Genomic DNA, 23,913 nt, shown 5'->3' on the forward strand with positions numbered 1-23,913 from the left:
TGCCTATTATTTTTTTTTTCAACTTGTGTTATGGATAGATGTGTAAAGTGTAAACAGTTTTTGGGGCTGTACTTTGCTGAAAGGAGAGTCACTAAGGTTTTGAATATATTATCACTTATCACAAACATAATATTTCCTTGAAATCAATTAAACACTCTCTTATATACATCATATACCGAGGGTTAATGGACGAAGAGGTATTGGCAGACCAAGAAAAAGACGGTGCGATAATTTAAACAATTTAGAAGGCTAATATTGAAGAAGAAACAGGCTTTAAAGCATACATAGGTACAAGAAGGAAGAAGATTAATCATATCTATCACACAAAACAAATAAGAAATAAATATATGTAAACCGCGCCGTAAAGAATGGAATATAGTTTATTAAATTATTCCTAACTATAAAAAACCAAAAGCATATAGACACTAGCCACATAATATAAATAGTAGATATAATGACATAGTTCGCAAAATGTCCAATCAAAAGTACCAATTATCACTTTTATAGGGGTTTATTATACAGATAATAAGCAGTTGCTTTCTATTTCACCTTGTCTTATTTTCACATATATAATATATGGCTTCATTTGTCTTGCATATATAAATAGGGGCGTTATCGTCTGTTTTGTATAACTGTATTGCGAAATGAAGGTGCTGGGGAGTTTATTTTTCCTTGCGTTACTTCTGAAGTTATCCGTACAGAATGAGAATGACGAAATTATACAACTGATTATTAGTTTTATTGTAAAACTTAATGTTCCCATTAAGGTGTCTGCATATATTTGTTGGCCAATTGGTAAGAATATTAATTATATAAAAGTAAATTGAAAACAAAAATTTTTTTGTTATTGAAAAATTTACCGCATCCACCTTGAGATGATTAGCGGGAAGACAGTGTAGATATAAAATTCGAATACTTTAAATTATACATTTTATAAACCTAGATAATTTTCAATATCAACATAACTAAAGTCTGTGCCTAAAAGTTTATTGATATTATTCGGAATATTGAACCTGTTGACGCATTTACAAAAAGTGGAGTCAATTAAAAAATGTTTTACTCTATTTGTTTCGTCACAAATTTCAATTTTTGGAGTCCATACTATGTCCTATTGGTAAGGTTTAATTTCTCTCGTCTTTTAATTTCTTAGCTTGTTTTGTTGGTAGTAGTCACTAGCGAGCCAAGGTATGTGAAGCTGTCAACACGTTCAGAGATATGACTTCCAAAGACTGTTTCCCGTTTCCCATTTGTTATAAGATCCTTAGTAACTAACATGTACTTGGTTTTCTCTTGGTTGATGACTAGACCGACCTATTTCGCCGCTGTTTTTAATTCTAAAAAATATTGCTTAACATCTTGCTTGCTACGCCCTATTATGTCAATGCCATCAGCGTATGCTAAGATTTTTATCGATCTATTGTAAATAGTACCGCCGTCTCTAATTCGTGTGGCTTAGACTGCCTTTTTCAAGGCAATGTTAAATAGGAGGCAAGCCAGGGCGTCCTCTTGTCTGAGTCCAACCTTTATCTCAATGGATCAAGAATTTTCTCCCTGTATCCTAACGCTTCAGGTAGCGGGTAGGCACTCCTTTGGAGTCCCTTCTGTTCTATTGGATAGTCCTATCAGGAAAAGTGAATCAATCCCTACCCTCCGCAGATTCCAGAAGGTTATGGACCTTGAAAGCTAGCACCTGCTAAGGGTCCCTTGTCCAGGGTCACGGATGAAGTCCAGAACGGCATTCAAGGCTACGAAGAAATACTTTTGGTACGGCGTAGATGGCGGAGTTGGCAACACTTGAGTTTAGGGATAGTATACGATCACAACCCGCGGCGTCCGATTCAGAGTGGGCGGCTAAAACAAACACTCACCAACACATCTAGCCAGCGTGGTGTTTAAAGGCTAAATAGACCTCACGAAAATGTCAGTTGAAAACACGCAACTACCCTAGGCAAATAAGAAATTATTTCCAGAATCTTACACTTTGACAAAGACAGGATAAAGTTACCCAAATAAGACGACATTTTATATAGGAACATATAATGCACGTTCCCTACTATCCGATGAAAGACTTACTGAACTTGAGTGCGAACTAGGCAACATAAAGTGGGTAGTCGGTCTCAGCGAAGTCAGAAGACGTGCGATTGAGATCTATCAAATTCTCTATTTTTAATATAAGATTGATGTTCACTATATCAACATTTAATGGCATTGATATTCCACCTAACTAAAACTGATAGCATTTACAAGGTATTTTATAAATACAATTCTTTGTTCTTTCTTGTTAGGTTTAGTTTTAGATAAAATAGATGTTAATGTGTCTGTTGTTTTGAATCTTGTTAAAATGTTGAATTTATTTCCTATCTGTTTAAGTTTTTCTGATAATCCTTTTATGTAATGTATTACACCATAGAAGAAATAAAAAAACAACTACAAGATCAAGTAGACCAAGTGGTGGATGATTTTGCTGCGAAGAAACCACGACGGTACCCATTACTACACTAACGTGACATTGAAATGCACTATAGTTATTTTGTTCCGTTAGTAATGAATCGTTAGTATGTATGTTCCTAATTAATACAAATCAATCATTATAATAATAAAATTGATAATTGATGTATTTTTTTTTTATAAATTCCAATATTCTAGGAGGGTGAGCAAATGCTCTCTCTGTTTCCCCTATCAAATGACGCCTTTATGCAAATAATTAGTAAAAGTAGGTACTATCATTCAAACTTATCCTGCAAAAACACTATTTAAAACATCTAATGGTTAATTAACTGGCTTAAATATATATTTACTCAGAGATGTACAAATGTTGATTGGCGGAAACAGTAATCTTAATGGTTATTAGTCAAGTGCCACTAACCAATTATACTACGATCAATACTGGTTTGCGATTAGTCAGATCTAAATAGAAACCTGCCTCATATCGGGAAACCGACCTATATTTTGGACCTTTGTAGGTGTTATCGTAGTGTTTTTGTGGAACTTATTTTTATTATACAAGTTTTTATGTAGTCACTAAATTAATTAGGCAAGTCTTTGAGGTTGTTTTGAAGAATAAAATTGACAATGATGGAACAGTGAATAAAAATGCAACAAGTTTATTTATAACAATATTTTCGAGTAAAATCCGTAAATTTTTGAACCAAAGTTTTTTCGGAACATCAATTTAAAAGCTTTTTAACTACATATCGTCTGATAAAACTACTTTATCTCATTAGAAAAAAAAAGTTCTATTTTTGGCAAACTGACTTATATTACATTATTACAGTAGACTCCCTCTATAACGAAACTGGAATGGCAGACTAATTGCCTCGTTATAAGCCGATCTCGTTATATCAGACAACAATAATACTGTGCATACATATGAATATGTAGTTTTCTAAAACATTAACTTCCTATATTGAAGCCATTCGGAGCAATATAAGATGCTAAATATTGTTTGAAATGCGTTTTTGAAAAAAAGTTGTTTACTTTTATTGTCAATGATATACGTTAAAACAAAAAAATCTGTACTTACATTTTTTTCCAACTACATAATGTTTAAAGTGTATTTTCAAGGATAGCAGAAACTATTGTTTCTGCAATTGGAAGAAGTCTGTCATTTTTGATTACTTTAAATTGTCCAGTATCATTCTATCTATCATATTTTCTAAAAATGTGAAACAGTTGTATGCTTCTGCATTTGCGTTTTTGTCTTTGGATAAAGTTTCTTACAACGTTTAAAGCACTTTCCACATGTTGTCTATTAGGACCTTCTTGCGTAGATTCACCGCGATAGTCTTCTCCATCTTCATCACAATCGTCACTGAAGATAACGCGCTCCGCCGCGCCTGCGGATTTATTACTTCTGCGATAATTTCATTATCCGTCGGAAGATCACAAACAATGACGTCATCGTCAATGGCAATGAATTCAACAAACTCGTCATCATTGTTCAGTTGGGTTAGTTCTTTACCTGGCTGTTGTAACCTCAACCACTCTGCTACAGGAAACATTTTCTGATCGTTTTTTTAGCTTTTTAGCTGAGTGTCCATGCTTTGTGGATGAAATATATGGCATCTAATAAAGTAGGATCCGCTTAACTAAAAGTTTTCTGTAGTGAACTTTAAAGGACCTTATAATACCCTGATCCATCGGTTGAAGAAAAGTTGTAAAAAAAGAAGTTGAATGTTTTTTAAACCGTTAACTTTCGGATGGACTGTACAATTGTCAACAATTAAAAGAACCTTTCGATGTCCCAACTCTCTGTCCCACTTCAAAAGTTCTCCACTAAAAATCTCTGCTGTCATTCGCGATTTTTTATTAAATTTATATGTAACAGGAAGCTGATTCACACCTTTGAAACATCGTATGAAACAGCGGCACGTAGTTTTTTCGATTTACCGGAAAAAGACGAATCGACTTCGAAAATCTTGTGTTTATTTTTGAGCATGGTAGATATAGTGGAACTTCCCCTTTCACGAAACAATTCTTACTGCTTTCTTCTTACCGTTCTTAACATCTTTAAGGATGTTAATTTTTTCTTCTAAAGTAAATGCTTTTTTTTAGGAGTCATAGTGTGTAATCTATGTGACTATGTAATCTACAACACAACTTTCAAGACGCGAAAGCACAATCAGGAAACAAACGATAGATATCTACGACAAAAACAACTGTAAAATGAAATTCTGGTGAAATTTGTTTCACGTGTCATGTTTTTAAGCCTCTTTACGTAGTTTATTAAGTGCGAATGGTCAAACCCTTACACTGACACTTGTGCATCATAAGTTTTAAATTTCCGACAACACAATATCGGTCGGTAGATTAAACAGAAGAAATGTATTGCGAGCGACAGTTAAGTTTATTGCTGGCGGCAGTTAAAAGGGGTATTTATTTATAGCCACGGTTGGGACAAAATACGTAAAAAAACACGTTTTTCGATCTTGTTTTCTCTCGTTATAACCAAATTTGCCTCGCCATAGAGGTAACAGTTCAATAGACATTTCACGGGACATCTAATGTACCTCGTTATAGCGAAACCACGTAATAACCGTGTTCATTATAGAGGGAGTATACTGTATTAGATATAACACTTATTTTAGCACACCATATAAGTTGAAACAATGTTTAAAGTCTTAATATACGTCAATTTAGGATTTAATGCACCAATTTTTTAGATGACCAGATCCTGCTATGGAAAAAATTTTCCGCTAATGATATACCTTGTCAGATTAAAAATCCTAACAGTAGTTTAACCATCTCATTTCCCATGGAACACCAACTATTTATTTTAGACACAAATTGTCATTCTTTTGAGAAAATTCTAAACATGGTAAGTATTTTAACATTAAGGCACCTTAATGTAAATTCTTGAAGTTAATGATGTGTCAAAATATGATCCATTCAATAATATATCGTTTTAATACTATAAACCAAATACATTAAAGATTTACAGATAACTTTTTTTAGTATATTCATTTATATATATTATTCATTTATTTTTTTTTTCGTTTTTTGGTCTGTCCAAATATCTTTTGTAATATTGGGGGGAATACACTGTAAATAATTGGAGAACCGATTATAATAGTCGCGGGAACCCTACTGTCACCATTCTACTAAATGCTGCTGTCATCATTGTAAAAAACGCCTGTCTTAAAATCCTTGGATGCGTCTACAATTCTTAGGGGATACTTATCCCTGCGAGCGGGGCAAGGCTTACTGGTCCCACTAGTCTGAGCGGACTGGTTTCGCCCTCGCGGCTTACGGAGGGTAGGGAGATTTGGGAACAAAGGGGATTGGGGACTTCTAGGTCTCAGGTCCTGTAAAGAGTTGAGTCTATGGGCTTGCTTTAGAAGCCGGAGAACTGCATAAGCGAAAAATGTGTACTCTTCTGGTCTCTACCTGTAACGGCCGGGAAGAACAATAAAACCAATTTTCGAGTTTACAATGTATTAAATAGACTGTATACTACAACTAAGATAACAAGATATTAGTTATAACCAATAATGATTCGATCAGGTGCGAAAGGAGACGAGAAGAGACAAAGCAAGAAATTAAAGGGTGGACAATCCGTATTATTATATATTCCTTGTGTTAGTATATAGATCTTAGTTACCTTCGCGTATTTAGGCCCTAGTTAATGAATACGCCTTCAGTCCTACTGGAATTCAAGATCAGTCTGTTGAAGTACCGCGCGCTATCACGAACTTTCGAAACTCCAGATACCGGCATTTATACGGTACACTACCCCGTCGAGTTACAATAGCGCGCTCACTGGGCTGCGTATGTCTCGATCGCCCATGCTTCTGGCGTGGAGCACTCTCAGGTGCCTCGTTCTTACTGCCTTCGATCGCCCGTATCGTTCGTTTTTTATGAGCCCGTATTCTCAATTTCCGATCGCAGTACCAAGGTCGAGTTTTTATTTTTTTGCTGAGTCCCCGTGATTAAACCGGGTCAGGCGGTGGTGTTATTTTCCAGCGAAGGTCTATGTTTTTAAACATGATTTTTTTTCTTTTAAACAACCGTGGCGACCTGATTTTTGAGACTCGTGTAATGCACTTAAACTAGGTCGAGTTTTCATTCTTTGTTTAATGATAAATGTATACATTAACTATGTCGAATTATTTGTTCTTTATTCAATTTGGAATATATAATAATTATTTAAATAATTATTATTTTTTTCTAGGCTAACTACCCCTTATTTTTTTCTTCTTTATTTCCTTGCTATGTTTACATTACACTTTCTTAGAATGTTTATTTAATCTTCCAGTTCTGGTGTACGGTTTTGGAGCTGAATAAGTAACTATCAGCGAGAACTAGACTTAGTTTCCCTTCATTATCCTTTTTTGAATTTCGGCTTCTTCCATTACATCTTTATTTAATTCTACTTTTCCGCATGTAAAGCTTTTCACTGATTCATAGTCCTTTACTCTAATTTGGCGTTTATTTCCCCTTGTTCTTGTCTGTATAAGAGTTTTTGTCTTTTGTATATTTATTTCCTATTATATTTGTATTCTATTTCCTATTTGTATAGTAAATATAAGATCAAATAAGGACAGAAAACTTAGAAGAAGAAGATATTAACCAACTATGGGCAAATATATGAGATCTTGAGTTACAGAAATCGTTTAAAATATTGGGCAAAACCAAATCAGAAAAAAGAAATCATTGGTTTGATTATGAGTGCGAAATGGCCACAAATACAAAGATCGCAGCATATCAAAAAACCTTCGACGCAGGTTGTGCACGAAAAAAAAAAGAAGAGTATAGACGTCTCAGAAGAGAGGAAAAACGTGTCCATCGACGTAAGAAGAGCAAATACAAACAGAATACTCTCAATGAGATACAAAGTTTATTCGATAAAAATGAAATGAGGAAATACTACAAATCCTTAAATAATAGCCGTCGAGAATTTAAACCATGATTAAAAATGTGTAAAGACACTAACGGTGAAATTCTACATGATAAAACTCAGTTCTTAACAGATGGGCACAACATTTCAGCGAGCATCTAAATATAAACGATATTGAAGGAGGTTACAACATAGACAATCAACAAAATCTACAACGTCAACTACACAGTAAAGATCCAATAAGGCAAGAAGTGTCAAATGCCATCCTAAAACTTAAAGACAATAACGCCCCAGGAATTGATGAAATCTGTTCGGAAATGTATACAAAAGTAGCGATCAATTTTTTGCAGCAATCCATAAACTAATGGTATTTATATGGCAGAATGAATTGGTACCAAAAAACAGAATTGTTCACGGTCTCCAGAAACATTTAAAAAATAAAAATATAAAACGTACAGTAAAGCTCAATATATACAAGACCTTAATAAGACCGGTTTTGATATATGGGGCTGAAACGTGGACCTTATCTCAAAATGATGAAAGACTTCTTGGTATTTTTGAGAGAAAAATTCTTAGAAAGATTTTTGGGGCCGTAAATGAAAATGGGCTATGTCGTCGAAGATACAACTTTGAACTATATCAGTTTCGATCCAGATATTGTGAAATTGTTAATCGTTATCGTTAAAGTGCAGAGACTTAGATGGGCTGGACACATTGCTAGGATGTCAGATCACTAATACACAAAGAGATTAAGATTTTCAAAACCAGAGGGAAAAAAAGTAGAGGACGACCACGAAGGAGATGGATTGATGATGTGGAAGAAGACCTACAGATTCTAAGCGTCAGAAGATGGAGGGACGTTGCCAGAAATCGACAGGAGTGACTTCTTTGTGAGCAGGCAAGATTCACAACGGATTGTCGAGCCACTTATGATGATGATGATGCGCAAATCAAGAGGCACCTGTATACAACGAGGTTGTTTCAGGAAACTTAAGCTGTTAATCAGTGGCATAAAATATAAAATGGTCAATCATACTTTGTATTACTGGGAGAAAGTAGATTATATCCGACAAGCACTTTTTGAATACTGTCAACTGACTCCACAAACATAATGTCTTCATCCACTACACCTGTACATGTTCGAACAGAATCCAAGGAGTCTGGAATGAGTATCCTGAATAAATGTAATATGTACAATAAGCTGCTGTATAATCAGTGCCTTATAGATGGTTCCCAAAAAGGACAAAACCCGGTAAAAAGGTTGTTAGTGTTATTAAGTCTGAATTTGGTACACCGGTGTCATAACACCAAACGTTAAGAAAAAAAATTTCTCGTCTGATCTAAAAAAAAAAGCAGCAAAAATTCCTTAATACAAAGAAAACCTTTGTGCCCTTTTTATCAATGTTAACAAAATAGTTTACTGTATTACTGTAATGTATTAATTTATTAATTTAACTTCTTGCTTCTTTTTAGGGCAACCAATTACAACTGTTCAATCAACCATACAGATGGATAATATGGGGTCGAACTGACCACACCATTTTTAAAAATCTATATTTTCGTGTAGACAGTCAAATTTATTTAATCGAGCACCCAAAACGATGCTGTGAAAACGATACGAGTGACCCAGTTTACAAAATAAAATCACTATATAAACTTTCTGATGATCACTTGGATGTATTTGAAAACCATTTGGTAGAATGGACACCACAAAAAGGCTTTTTGAAATTTTCTACTGTAACTTTTTTTAAGCAGAGAAAAAATTTGAACCATTTTAACTTAAATGTGTCATATGTCATCACTGACCCCGATAGTTACAACCATCTTGAAGATTTCAGGTACTCGCATATTATTACTACTATATTTCCTACAATAGTTTATCTTTGTTTTTTCTTTTTAATTTCATCATGATCATAATATTGGTACATATAGGCATCGGTGACTTTATTAATTCTGCGATAATTAATTTGAAGCCTACTTTGTTGTTCTGTAGATTTATTTATTGCATATTTTATTTTAAGTTTCTTTAAACTCCTCATCATCGTATCATTATCCTTTTTTCAGAGTATCTCCCATCATATTGAAATCTACAAGTATTTCGCATTTTTTCTTTTATTTAATACTTTGTTAATGCTTTCCCTGGAGCGTTTTACTGTTATCTGCCGCATCATGCTGATTTTTCAGTGATTCTCTTAATCTGATTTCATTTTTCTAGTTTTACTGTTATTTTTAAATAAGAAAAACATCACATCTGGGCCACATACTTCGAAACGATAAATATTCTCTTCCACACGTCATCATGCAAGGAAGAGGGAAGAAAAGGCTTGAGAATATTAGAGATTAGACTAACCTCAGTTTTGAACAGATATTTCACGGTGCAAAAGAGAGGGAAGCGTTCAAAGAAGTGATCGCCAAACTTCTTTAGAAGACGGCACAAAGAAGTTTTACTGTATGTTCTACATTCATATGTTCATTGACTTTTTCAATTTTATTTTCTTTTAATTCCTTGACGGTATTTTGTTGACATGTTTGATTCTTTTTTGGGTTCTTTTAGCAAGCGAAATAGTGATTGAATCTTTTGAGTATAAAATTTTCTATGAAATAGTTTAAATAATAAATTTAACAATACCAATAGATAAAAATATCTGGCGACCTTCTTTGGAATTTCCAAATCAACTACTAACTCACCGATCAACTAATAGCTCACCGCTCCTCGACGACCCCAATGGTGATTAGCTGGAAACAGGTAATCTACCAGAACAATTCTTTAGTGGCGTAACTTGATGATTCACATATATCACTCACGACGCGATTTAAGTTTTTACAACGAAAAGTTCTGAAATTAACTATTTAGCTCGGCGATAAACAACTTTAACTAGACTGGACTTAAATTTTATTTTTTGCGAACGTTTTCTAATAAAAGCGAGATATCACTTGCAGATAAATTGGTTCAACTGGTTCCGCATCCGGCTCGAAGGACCAACAAAAATGGTAGAATTAAACGGACATTTGTTCACAATTGACAATTAGGATGACGATCTGGCTATTATTTAGAGCGTAGTAAATAATGTAATTACTTCCAACTTGAAGGACCACCCACTGGCGTGGGAAATAAGAACACAAGCAGTTTAAACAATACGTAGTTTAATAATTGAATGTTACTACAACTAAGTTAATATCTAGCCAAAGTTTTATCGCAAGTTCTTTTATTGAAACCGCCGATCACTGTCCACCTTACACTAGCGACACACTACACGCGCACTGATACAGATTATAATGTTACTAATAATTATCTCTTCAACTAAGGATGTTTTCTTCAATATGAATATACTTGATTAAGAATAAGCGTTTATCTTTTAACTATAAGCTATGTAACAATAACTAAAATGCGAGAGTTAAAACTCTAAACAAGAAGCGACTAGCTCAGCTGGGATACAATTTTATATTGACTACTGAAAATTCTGATTTTCAATGCCTGACTATTTCAAGGGATTTAGGGGTGACGGGGTACAACTTCGATATTTCTATACAGAGGTAGGTAAAACCTACCTTTTGAATTCTTTTAAACAGGGAAATTTTGGGAATTGGTCGGAGAAAGTTAATTTGTGGGTAAAAATATCTTTTGAATACATTTGCGGCTTTCATGAGAATTTGCTGGAGAATTTACCTAGGTAGAATTTAAGACGTATAAGTTAATTGCTACCAGTGGTGTAGCAACACTTGGATACATTTCTACCAGAAATTTATCCAAATAGTTCTACTAATATTCTTGAGTACAGTATATCGTTATCAAATCTTAGATTGGTCATAAATCACACAATATTTATAACGATATTTTCTATGGTACCGAATTTTCAGCCTACTTTAATAATTTTATTAGCACGATCTAAAAATTATCGCATTATATAAGAGCATTATAGGACCATACCTTGTTATAGAAACATACACATCGATGCGATATCGAAACTAAATTGGATTATAGTTGGGCTGTTATTATCGACTTTAAATGCTTCTTCTACGAATATCTTCCAGGCGACATGGGGATATAAAGAAGGAAATTCCACTATATATTCCGGAATGATAGGAGACTTGCAATCAAATAGAGCCGAAATCGGAGGTAAGTTCCATTAGGTAAGATAAGTAAGTGACTCATATACCTCGAATATCAGCTATACGGGATGTGCCAAAAGAAGTGGCACGATCAAATATTTTACGAAATTTACATTGGATCGAAAAACTGAAAAAAAAAATGTTTAATATTTTTCAAAAGTCTATCGACTGTATTTAATGAAGCACAGACTAACAAAACATAACTATTTATTTACTTATAAATCGGTAACATATAATTCAATTAATCATAGCAGCGTGGACATTTGAAGCTGCTCATCGACATAACATAACCTCACCCAAGCCTGTTTAATTATTCTAAGTGTCTACTGTTCCGATGCAGGATTAATATATAATTGATTTCTTGTACAAAAATAAGTTACTTTTATTGAGTGCATTTTTTAAATTGTTGATAGATGGCGCTATAATCGGCAAAATGCGATTTATCCTACAACCCTTGGAAAATTATAGAAATGGTTTAATATCTTAAAAAATACACTATTTAATTAAAAACCAAAAAATAGGTGTTCAATATTTTAAAAAATCAATCGTATGATACCAAGCACGACCCTCCACCACTACCCAACGAGGGAGGGGGCGAACCACTTTTTTTTTTAATTTTAAATAAAAACTCCCATTTATTATTAGATTGGCATTTTACGTAGAAGACTGTATTTAGTACCATAAAAATTAGTTTGTAGACTTGTGATTTGTATTTGTTTTTTCTAACTTTATTACAGCGCCATCTAGGGTGAATCAAAAAAATTTTAGTTAAGACTTTTTCACGTAAAATCCGAATCTGCAAATGTTTATTTAAAATTTCAAAGTGTCTCCCTGTTCCACCCCATGGGTGGAGAAAGGGGTCATGTTTGGTGTCATTCTGTACCTCCTACTGAACAATTTTTTTTTCTGGAAATGAGTTTTTAATATTAACTGTTATCAATTATTTATTATTTAACTTATTAGCGTAGACCAATTGAATAATTTACCTAGTGTTGGAAAATTCTCAAGAATGAAAAATCGGAGAATATTTTCGATATGGAAAATTTTCTGAGAATGAACCCTATGACGAGCTTAAGCATATTGTTAAATCATACGACTCTTAAGAATTAGGGTATTAAGAATAAGGGTATTAAGAATCATAAGATTATATTTATACAAAATTATGAGACGAAACAACAGTGTTGTTTATATATAAAAAATTAAAAAAACAACAGAAAACATAAAATTTATTTGATAAAAATATTAAATTTTCTTCTTAACAGCAAATAATGGATATGGTGATCTTATCTGAAAAAGACGAGGAGTCAGATTCAGAATCTAGTTCTATCATTAGCTCATCCTGATCATCTACATTCTGCATTTCAATGTACTGATGAGAAATTGTGGGAGTTTGTTTTTCACAGAGTCGCTAGCTCAGTCATGGATTGGTCTACGTGTAACAATTTTAAATTGTGAGCAATAAAAGTTACCTTACCAGCCCATTCAGCAGAAAATCGGTTTCTTTTAGAGAAGTGGATAAAACCATTAGTACTGAAACTTTTTTCAGTCGCTGTACTGGATAAAGGCATGCTAAATATATCCATTGCAATTTTAGTTAATTTTGTTCCGAAACAGTTACCTTTCTACCATATGATTGGGTCTAGTTTTTCCATTGATTTTACAACATATGGTTTAACAAAAAACCCCTCCTTAGACCGATAACGTGCCAAATCTGCAATTATTTCAGGCGAGTCATCACCATATTTTAAATTGCCTAATTTATCTATAAACTCAGTTCCCTCAACTTGTTCTTCTCTGGTTAAATGAACACCATTAAACTTAGGATCCAATATATTCGCTGCCAAATGAATTGTATGTATTGCCATTTGTTTCCTTTTAGAGACAAACATTTTTATTGCTTTTTCTTCTTGTTTCCATAATGGACTTGAAGATAGTTCTTTGTCTATGATTTTCTAAGTTAAAAAAACACTGTTACCTGAATTACTCGATGCTTATCTGACTCTAATTTAGAAATATAGTCAACAATAGGATTTATGAAATATTATAATTTTGATTCCCTTACCCAATATACTTCCTGATCCAAAAACAACAAGTGACTGACAAAATGTGAGAGTTAATGATTTCTTTAATGATGGCTTTAATTTCTTCTTCTAAAGAAGCCATTGTTTTTGTTTCAGAAATGTCACCAATCAACAAATTTAAAATGTGAACAATACACCATACACCCATAAATAGATATATGTTTTTACTTCTCATAAATTAGGTTCCTGGCCTTAACCATGGCACTAGCATTATCAACCACTACAGCTTGAAATTTTTGGGGTCCTATTTCTTCTAAAACTTCACATATTTTTTCAGACATATATTCTACTGTAAGACGATTAGTGTCTGTAGACAAAATTTTATAACAAAACAGGAGATGGGGTGGTGATAATAAAGTTTAGTATTCGTTCATTCCTTCGGTTACTCCAACCATCTAGCTACAATCCAAGAACAGAAGATTCAGCAATCTTCACTTTAATATTTGTATCGACACTTTCATGCTATGCATCTAGCAACTTGTTTGAAAGTAAATACCGTGTTGGCATTTTAAAAGGTCTTAATTGTTTGAAAAACAATTGCCATTGTTTTTTTCAACAATTGCAAATAGCGTCCCTGTTGCATAAATATCTCTAGCGAAAAGTTGATCTAAATTTTCTTGGTCCTCTTTAGATGATGAGTTAACAAAACTACGCAGCATGGACTGTGTGGATATGGAGCTGGAGCTGGTGACACTAACAGTACTCCTAGTGTCTATGTCATCACATTGCTTATCTGTAAGCAAAAAATACATTTTTTAATCAATAACATCCGGACATCCGTTTTATAAAACAGCCTATAAAATCTACGCTCAGTCTAGAATATTGTACGTTTTATAGGGTTATTTGTTATATTTACCCACTTTTGGAACACCCTATAGAACAACAAATCCAACCTCAATCTTTTAATTTTATGTAGAATATGAAAATAAAGTAATATAGTGGTGTCCCATTTAAAACAATAGTATTTTTAGTTTATCTCTCTTTAAGCAATACCCTGTATAAATGAACGAACATAAAAAGATTACAAAAAAAGTTCAGTAAAAATCTTATTAACTGCCAAACTCCTCAACAAAAAAATATAAATTTGTTTTTAGTTGCAATTTTTATTTTACATAGCCATAAGAAACCACCGATAATTACTTATTTTATATATTTTTCACATACCTTCATTGGACGAACCTGACTGTGTTGGCTAAAAAGCAGTTGATGAACTTTCTTTTGAGATTCTCTTCTTACAGTACTAAATTTACCGATCCGATATATAACTCGATATGCGGGTTTTTTACAGGCGAAAATAACACAATTTCTTTTGGTTTCACTGCCACGGTGGCAACCGCAACTATGTGATAGTTAAATCTATGCCAATTAAATATAACTACTATTTAAATGGGAATAAGCTACAATTAAAGGTTAAAGTACGTTTATTGACGTTTCAATTTTCACTTCGGAAATCGTTCTCAAAATACAGACATTAATTAAATATAGTTTTTTTATTTTTCAGGTACAGCTTCGTTCTTTACTCTAGACAGACTTGACGTAATTGAGTACGTAGCACCCAGTGCTCCTACTTTTATGAAGTTTATATTTAAAGCTCCACCGTTGTCATACGTCTCAAATGTTTTTACACTACCTTTTGACACCTACGTATGGTATTGCTGCTTTGCTTTAGTACCTATAATATTTATAGCAGGTATGATTTACATACAGAACATATATTTATACAGAATATAATATAATAATTTAACGCAACAAGGTGCGCCAAACCGCAGTCAAGAAAATATACTTTTCTTCTTCTATCCAATCGTTGGCCATCGCCTTAGCGTTAAATTGTCTTATTATGTCTTGGATATATTTATTTTATTTAGCGAATGGCTACATCACAGTTAAGTTTTGTAAACAAGCAGAGAAGACAATAAATTAGAAAGAGTAAATAACAAATAAATTTTACAAATAAACGCAGAGAGTCACTGTAAAATTAGATCCAGAATTGAGCAGGTAAGCCACAATGGAGTGTGGAGAAGACGTTACAGCTTCGAACTTTATAGAATATACCAGGAACCAGATATCGTAAAAGATATTAAGATAGGACGTCTGAAGTGAATATGGCATGTAATGCGGATGGAACAAAATGAGCCAGCTAGAAAAATGCTCTTTGATAGACTCATTGGTCAGAGAAGATGAGGAAAACCCAGAACAAGGTTCCTTGATAACATCGAAGATATGAGAACTATGGGAATACACGCTTGGTGGAAGAAGGCGATGGATATGGACGACTGAAGAGAAATTATTGAAGAGACTAGGGCCCATACAAGGTTGTAAAGCCAGAATAATGATGATGATTGAGCAGACCAGAGTTGCTTTAAGAAGGATGTACAAGGTATTATGTAACAGAGAACTAAAATTGGCATTGAGGATCCTCCTACTTCAGTGCTACGTGTTGTTGGTCTTACTTTATGGTGTCGAGTCTTGGACTGTGAATAAAAGCGATTTAAATTGATTTGTGGCTTTCGAAATGTGGTGCTATAGAAGAATTTTAAAAGTTTCCTGGGTGGAACGTCTCAGCAAGACTACTCAGATTATAAAAAGATTGCTACAAAGTAATATGCAAGGGAAAATAGCAGGCAAACGCTGTCCAGGACGAAGAAAAACTTCATGGTTAAAGAACTTGCGAGATTGGTATGGTATTGATACAAGTATGCTTTTTAGGGTGGCAGTAAATAAAATTAAGATAGCTATGATGGTAACCAACGTTCTGAAAGGACATGGTACCTGAAGTAGAATCAAACATTTAGTTGACAAATATATTCAATTGCCTCTTTGGTCGCAACTAAGAAATCGGACGGATTGCCATTGTAGGATCTCATCGGGCATTCCTCCACTAGATGTTTAACCGTTTGTCTTGCAGCATCGCAACAATCGCAGTTTTTGCCCCACCTAAAAAGTGAGTCAGAGCACCTGCCACAGTTTGTTCTGATTCTGTTCAGATCCGCCTTGGTTGGTCGAAACCCTCTGGCTTGCTGGTGATACACAGCATATTCCGGGTATCAGGAGATGCATTCTTCTCGCCAACGGTCGGGTACCTTAAAGTTTCTTTCAATTGGACTTCTTGCAGAATCGAGAGGATTGTTTCTTCAACATTAAGATAAATGGAACAAGATTTCCCAATAAACAGTGACAATTTGAAGATCATATCAGATATTTCTTTCATCACTATCGAACTACCATTTACTGCATCCTTTTTGACCAGTTAATAGACCTTCCGTTGGTAGTACATTAGTTTTTATAATTTTTTATTTTTAATTTTCTGTTCTTATCCTTGTTCTATATAATTTACATTTTTCAGATTTTATCGATATTTTCTTCATTTATTGTAGAAGTTTCTTCAATCTTTTTTAAAATTTCTTTTAATTTTTAAAATATTCTTCTCTATTGTTGATAAGTTGATAATCTGTCTCTAAAGGCCTCTTTGGAACCCACTGGAAGTTTTATTCCGATCTTTTGCTCAAGTTGCTCGAGTAACTACTTCACCGTAAGATGTAATAGCATTATCAACTAACACGTAAATTGATTTAAAATATTTTAAATGTTAATTTATTTTAAAAGTTTCCTATTTGTTTTTTTTTTAGTTTTTTTAATAGTAAAATGGGAATGGCAAGATCCAGTTTTCAAACTAAAAGTCGAAGAAACCCACTCAAACAGCATTACACCTTTGCGACCTGGATTTTTTGATATTCTAGTCATGGAGCTTGGTGCAATCACCCAACAAGGTAGTGATACTGAACCAAAAAGCAATGCTGGCAGAGCTGCCATTGTATTTACATTTATCGCATTTATGTTTTTATACACCGCCTATTCCGCTAACATAGTAGCCCTTTTGCAAAGCACCACGGAGAGTATTAAAACTTTGGAAGATTTACTACATTCCAGGATGGGTTTGGGAGTTGAAGATATTGTTTATGCACATTATTATTTTAAGGTAAGTCCACCGTATCACTCTTGATGATGGCTAGAAAATGGGTTCCGAAACGTCGAGTTTTCAATTCTCAACGCGTTTCTTTCCGAGAACTTAGTAATTTTCATTCATCTGACCGCGGAATATATATATATATATATATATATATACATATATATATATATATATATATATATATATATATATATATATATATATATATATATATATATAGATAAATATATGTGTGTGTGTGTGTGTTCCAAAAGATTTCCGCCGTTACTACAATTAAACCTAGAGCTAAGATTAATACTATTACACGAATTAGTATTAAACTCAACAGTCTTCCGGGTTGAACCGCGTTGAGTGTCGTTGTGCCGAGTTTTCGACATACTCTTTGATGTCTTCTTCAAGGCTTCCTAGGTCTTAGTCTCCCGACCCCCCAGACACTACTACACTTATTACTAACCAATGCATTAATACAGTACTACAGGAGTGGAATGGGTAAATCATTTTTAAGACGACATCTGCAACTTTCTCAGAGGATGGCGCAAAATATTTCATATGCTAGAGCTGATACTGATAAAAAATCATAAATAACTTCTTTGATAATTTGGAGGTAAAACTACAAGGCATTTCTATGTAAAATAATAACTAAGAGAGGAACAAAGTATCCTCAACGTATTAGAAACGCATGTAAAGCATACACTTCTTAAGTGGTGTGTGGAAATGCCGAGGGTTAATTAGCTCCACTTTATATTAATTAAAAATCTCAAAAACTGTTGAGCACTTAAATATTATTCTCCTTCATATTTGTATTTTAGATTGCTGATGAACCTACAAGAAAAGCCATCTACCAACAAAAAGTGGCACCGAAAGGTCAAAAACCAAATTTTTTTACTAAAGAAGAGGGAATAGCTAGAGTCCAGAAGGAGTTTTTTGGTTTTCACATAGAACTTTCCACCGGCTATAAAGTAATCGCTGATACTTTTAATGAAAATGAAAAATGTAGTTTAAAGGAAATCGAATTTATAAAACTGCTAGAGCCCTGGTTATCCATAAAGAAAAATTCAGCTTATAAAGAGGTTATCAAAGTAGGGTAAGTATATTTTTTATATTTAAACTTTTTCCTAATAAATTAATAAATATATCAAACAAGTGAAAGAGTTGTTGGAAAGTTACGAATCCATTTGTATGGATTGAGAGCAAATATTGGATAGGCCCTGAAAAATAAGGCTATGTATCGACCAATCGTGCTAAAAGCTGGCCTGTCACAAACTTAATGACAGGCAACAAGCGCATTTCGTGATAACTGACAGCATAATTACTTTATCACTTGTTTTAGGAGAGAGGTGAAAAAGCTCAAAAATATGAGATGAATTTTTGATTTTGACTGCCTTCTAACTAAAATGTCAATGTAGGTGATATCTCATTGAGTTCATTGATTTCATTTATCAGAAGATAAATTGCTGAAGAAAGCTTTCAATTCTTTAACACAGAAAAACCAACAATCATAAGGCACTTTCCTGGAGGCAACAATCTACCCACTCATCTAGAAGTAGCTGTAACGAAGAATCTAGGACTCCAGACAGAAATACAGTCGCTAAACGACGGAGGAGGAGACCATAATCCCATACTACTGCAGATTCGCAAATGGGAAGAAGTCCATCGTGCAACTTACAATAAAAAGAAGATAAAGTAGCCAACCTTCAAAGGACTAATAAGCGAATCGGAGACACTCAACCATAAAAAGCCCAGAAGATCTAGAAGCAAGAGTCCTAGACTTCGAAAACATTACAAGAGAAGCCATATACAATAACACTACCATCGAAACAGGAACATACTAACAACATACCAGCAACAGAGGTAGATTCGGAGATATTAGCCAAGAGCAAACGGAACTAGCTAGAGAGAAGAACAGAGCAAAGAAAAGCGCCAGAAGAACAAGAGCCCAAGAGGACAAGAACAGAGCAAACAGACTAAATAATGGAAAAAAAGAAACGACAGGATTTCAATGTCACCTCTATATGGAGAAAACGGCATAGTATACACCACCGAAGAGGCCGAAGTGGTAGCCGAATTGTCGCCAACAAAAAGACTCTGTATTTGAAGAGGAAGTCGAAGAACAGAAGATTTACAGAAGCAGAAGATCCACCACTAAAACACATCCCCAAAAGAAGTTAGCGACCTAAAATACCTCCCAGTAAAAGCAGTTGTTTATTTGACCAACATAATAAACTCACTGATGAGATTCAGAAGATTTCCTAATCGATAAAAAGAGCCCCATTCGAAGAACAATATATAAACCAGGAAAAAATAATATTTTCCACAGAATTTTATAAACAAAAAACGTTAGATAATCAAAGAAAGACTCTTAGATAATCGTAAAAAGAATCCAACTTACTTAAATAAGAAATAGCTTCATTCGTAGCTAAAAGGAAATTCTTGTGGATACCTTCGTAAACTCTGAGTTGGCACTGCTCCACTACGCACTGTATCGGCTGTTTTGTAGCACCACAGTCGATGATATCTTAATTTTTTGAAACCCAGCTTAATGTATGTTGTAAGTTCAAGGACTTGGTAGATACAGATGGGTTGAGAAACAACCCAACCTGTTCTATTTGGATTCTTTTTAGTAGATAAAGAGCGATTCTTTTTTATAGCAGTCTAAAGAAGTTCACGTAATATAATTCTTAAATAATAAGAGAAAATATTTAATAATGCAATTGGGCGATAGTTTTCGGGTCATTTGATGGTTGTTCAGATTTCAGTATTTCTATAATATTTGCTCTTTTCATTTTATCAGGGATTCTACTTTTGTTAAGAATATCGGACAAAATAGAGCTAGCCGTATTTCTGGATATTTACATTGTAGCATGAACTCTGAAGGAATGGCGTCAAAACCGGGTGATTTTTGGGTTTTCTTGGTAAATGTGGTTGATAATTACTTTGTCTATAATACTATAATATGACTATACTGATTTCACAAATGCTGGATAAATATTCGATAAACAATTTTGGACTAGTATGAAATTCATTCTATTTAAACAAGAATAAAACAGACCACAGCAAAATAAAACAACAGCAAGACCAACTTCTGCTACTTTTGTTTTATTTTTTTGAACAGTGTATTTAATTAGCCAATATTTATCTTTCAGGTTAAGAAAAATTTTGGAATCAGGATTGCAAAGAAGAAATACTAATCGTCTTTACCTAAAGAAACCTGTCTGCCACAGTAAGGGTAGTAATTTCGAAAGCGCAGGAATCCTTGATTGTTACGCCGCTTTTCGGATTTTTGGCATAGGAATTGTATTGAGTGTTTTATTTTGTTTGGCAGAATTGATAGTTCAGCACAAATTCCAAAAATATGTTTAAAACCTAAATGACGTTACTCATTGGATAAATGAAATTGAAAATGCTATGGCCTCTATTTTATGATTAAATGTTGATAATGTAGACATAGAATAAGTTAATAAAGTTATATGCACAGTGTTAATTTTGTGAACTGTCTTCTTTCTACAACACAAGTAGCGAGCCAGACGTTGGAACTGGCTAAGTATGTAAACTTTGATTAAATAATCTCTCATCGAAACAATTTTTTAAGTCAAAGTGGTAATAATAATGCTTGATGAGTTTTTTTTTATAGCCCTTTTTCTATCCGAATTGTCGAATAAAGGCCTCTCCCATTTCTCGCCATTCATCCCTGTTGTGTGCTAGGCGTTTCCACATTGGTCCTGCGACTCTTTTGATATCGTCGCTCCAGCGCATTTGAGGTCTTCCTCTTGGTCTCTTCGCATCGTACGGTCGCCAGTTTCCGACTTCTTTGTTCCATCTACCATCTTCGAGACGTTCGTTGTGTCCAGCCCATTTCCATTTTAATTTAGCTGCTTGTTTCGCGGAGTCCTTTATTTTTGTTTTGTTCCGGATTGCTTCGTTCGTTTGCCGATCTATTAGTGATATACCAAGTATCTGTCGTTCCATGGCTCGCTGAGTTTTTCGAATCTTGTCCATGTTCTTTTTTGTGAATGTCCAGGTTTGAGCTCCGTAAGCGAGAACGGGAAGGATACAAGAATCGAACACTTTGGTTCGAAGGTTTTGGGGTATCTTTTTGTCTTTCAGTATGTATGAGAGTTTTCGAAATGCGGCCCATCCCATTCTTACTTGTCTGCTTATTTCGGTAGTTTGGTTTTCTTTGTTTAATTTGATATTCTGACCCAGATATATGTATTCTTCTACATGTTCCACTTTTGTTCCTTGGATGGTTATCGTCGGTTGATCATCTTTATTCGACATTAGCTTAGTTTTACTCAGATTCATTTTCAGTCCTTTTTTTATGGATTCCGTATGAAGTTCATCGATCATCGTCTTCAGTTCTTTCCAGCTGTCGGCTATTAGTACTACGTCATCTGCATATCTTAGATGGTTTAAATACTTTCCGTTTATCGATAGTCCCTTCGTTTCCCAATTTAGTGAGTCTTCAAGTGCGGCAGTAAATAGTTTTGGAGATATGGTGTCTCCCTGTCTTACTCCTCGGTTGATTTTTATTGGCCTCGTTTTCATTCCGTTATCCATCGTGACTACCATTTCAGCGTGTTGATATATATTATGTATTAATATCCTATATCTAGAATCTATTCGGCTGTTGACCATTGCTTCCTCAATAGCCCATAATTCTATGCTGTCAAAAGCTTTCTCGTAGTCTATAAATGCTAAACAGATTGGTAAATTGTATTCGTTAACTTTTTCTATTAGGACCTTTAGTGTGTGAAGATGGTCACATGTACTGAACCCTTTTCTAAATCCGGCTTGCTCTACTGGTTGATATACATCGAACTTTGTTGTCAATCTATTTGTAATTATTTTTGTGAATGTTTTATAAAGTTGTGATAGTAGTGATATTGGACGATAATTTTTCAGATCTGTATTGTCCCTTTTTTTGTGTATTAATATTGTGTTAGCAGTATTCCATTCCTTTGGTATGTTTCCTTCAAATAGGCATTTATTAAAAAGTATTTTTAGGTACCTGATGACTTCTTCTCCGCCTTCTTTCAACATTTCTGCCAGAATTCCATCACTACCCGGTGCTTTATTTCTTTTCAATTCTTTAATTGCATTTTCTATTTCTACTTCGCTTATTTCGGGCATTACTTCAGAATTTACGTTTGTTATTTGTCTTTTCAGATTTTGCTTTGAAGAGTCGGGGGGATCGTTTCTTGAGCGGTATAACTCAGTATAGAAGTTTCCAACTATGTTTGATATCTGAGCTTTGCTTGTTTCTAGTTGGCCTTGTTGATTTTTCATAGTTATAATATTTTTCTTTCCTAATTTCGGTTTGGTATATTTCAGACTTCGATTTTTCTCTATCACTCTTTCTACATGTTCTTGTTGATGTTTTTTAATATCGTCTTTTATCTGTTTTCGTATGGCTCGATTAAGTTCTTTGTATTCTGTGGTATTTCTTTTGTTTAGTGACAGGAGCTCTTTTCGTTGTTTCAGCATATTCTTCGATTCTGCACTTATTTTGGATTTTTTGTTGTTATGGCGGGTTGCTACTTTTGAGCTAGCATTCAATAGTTCTTTTGTTATAACTGAGTTAATTTTATTAACGCTGAGTTGTTCTAGATTCAGTGCTTGGGCGGTTTTTAATTTGCTAGCATATTTTTCTTTATCGACTTTTAGCTTTTCTGTGTCTATTTGTATCGTGTTATTAAAGTTAATTCTACGTTTGCTATACTTAATCCTTAGTTTAGCTCTAACCATTCTGTGATCACTACCCAGAGAGACATTATTTATTACTGTTACATCTTCTACGATACCTTTCTTGTTACACATGATGTAATCGATTTCGTTCCTTGTTTTTCGTCTGGTGATAACCACGTCCACTTTCTTTGCGGTTTTTTCTTATAAAATGTGTTCATTACGAAATATTTGTTGCTATGTAGGAAGTTAACCAGGGTTTCTCCTCTCTCATTTCTAACACCATAGCCGAATTCACCAATATAGTTTTCGCTTTCTTCTAGTCGTTGTCCAATCTTAGCGTTGAAATCTCCTTTATAAGTGTGTAAGTGCTGTGATAGTTCGTATTGGTTTCTATTATTTTCTCGTAGAACTCATCTATCTCTTCATCGGGGTGTGTTGAAGTTGGGGCGTACACTTGAATGATTTTTAGGGTGATTTTCTCGTTTATATTCATCACAATCATTGCAATTCTTTCTGAGATTCCCACATATTGTTCTATTTTATTAGCATGTTTCTTAGAAACCAGAAATCCTACGCCGTTTAGACTTTGTTCTTTGTGCCCTTTGTAATACAAGATGTTACCTGATTGCAATGTTATGCGCTCCTCACCTTTCCTTTTTACCTCTGCGAGACCAATTATGTCCCACTTTAGGTCCTTTATTTCTTCTTCTAGCTCATAGATTTTTTCATCTCTG

The 23,913-nt window shown here is 34.1% G+C and overlaps 1 protein-coding gene across 1 annotated transcript in view; it reads left to right on the forward strand.

The window, feature by feature from the left end:
- LOC140433622 (uncharacterized) overlaps window positions 1–20,922 on the forward strand; it is a 46,426-nt gene extending 25,504 nt beyond the window's left edge. The window contains exons 9-13 of the mRNA XM_072521604.1: window positions 11,249–11,453; window positions 15,029–15,217; window positions 17,154–17,503; window positions 18,304–18,578; window positions 20,638–20,922. Coding sequence (XP_072377705.1) covers window positions 11,249–11,453; window positions 15,029–15,217; window positions 17,154–17,503; window positions 18,304–18,578; window positions 20,638–20,854 — 1,236 coding nt within the window. The 3' untranslated portion in view covers window positions 20,855–20,922. The remainder of the gene's footprint in view (window positions 1–11,248; window positions 11,454–15,028; window positions 15,218–17,153; window positions 17,504–18,303; window positions 18,579–20,637) is intronic.
- The last annotated feature ends 2,991 nt before the right edge of the window (window positions 20,923–23,913 follow it).

This window comes from Diabrotica undecimpunctata, chromosome 2 (assembly GCF_040954645.1).
Source record: "Diabrotica undecimpunctata isolate CICGRU chromosome 2, icDiaUnde3, whole genome shotgun sequence".
Classification (NCBI taxonomy): Eukaryota; Metazoa; Arthropoda; class Insecta; order Coleoptera; family Chrysomelidae; genus Diabrotica; species Diabrotica undecimpunctata.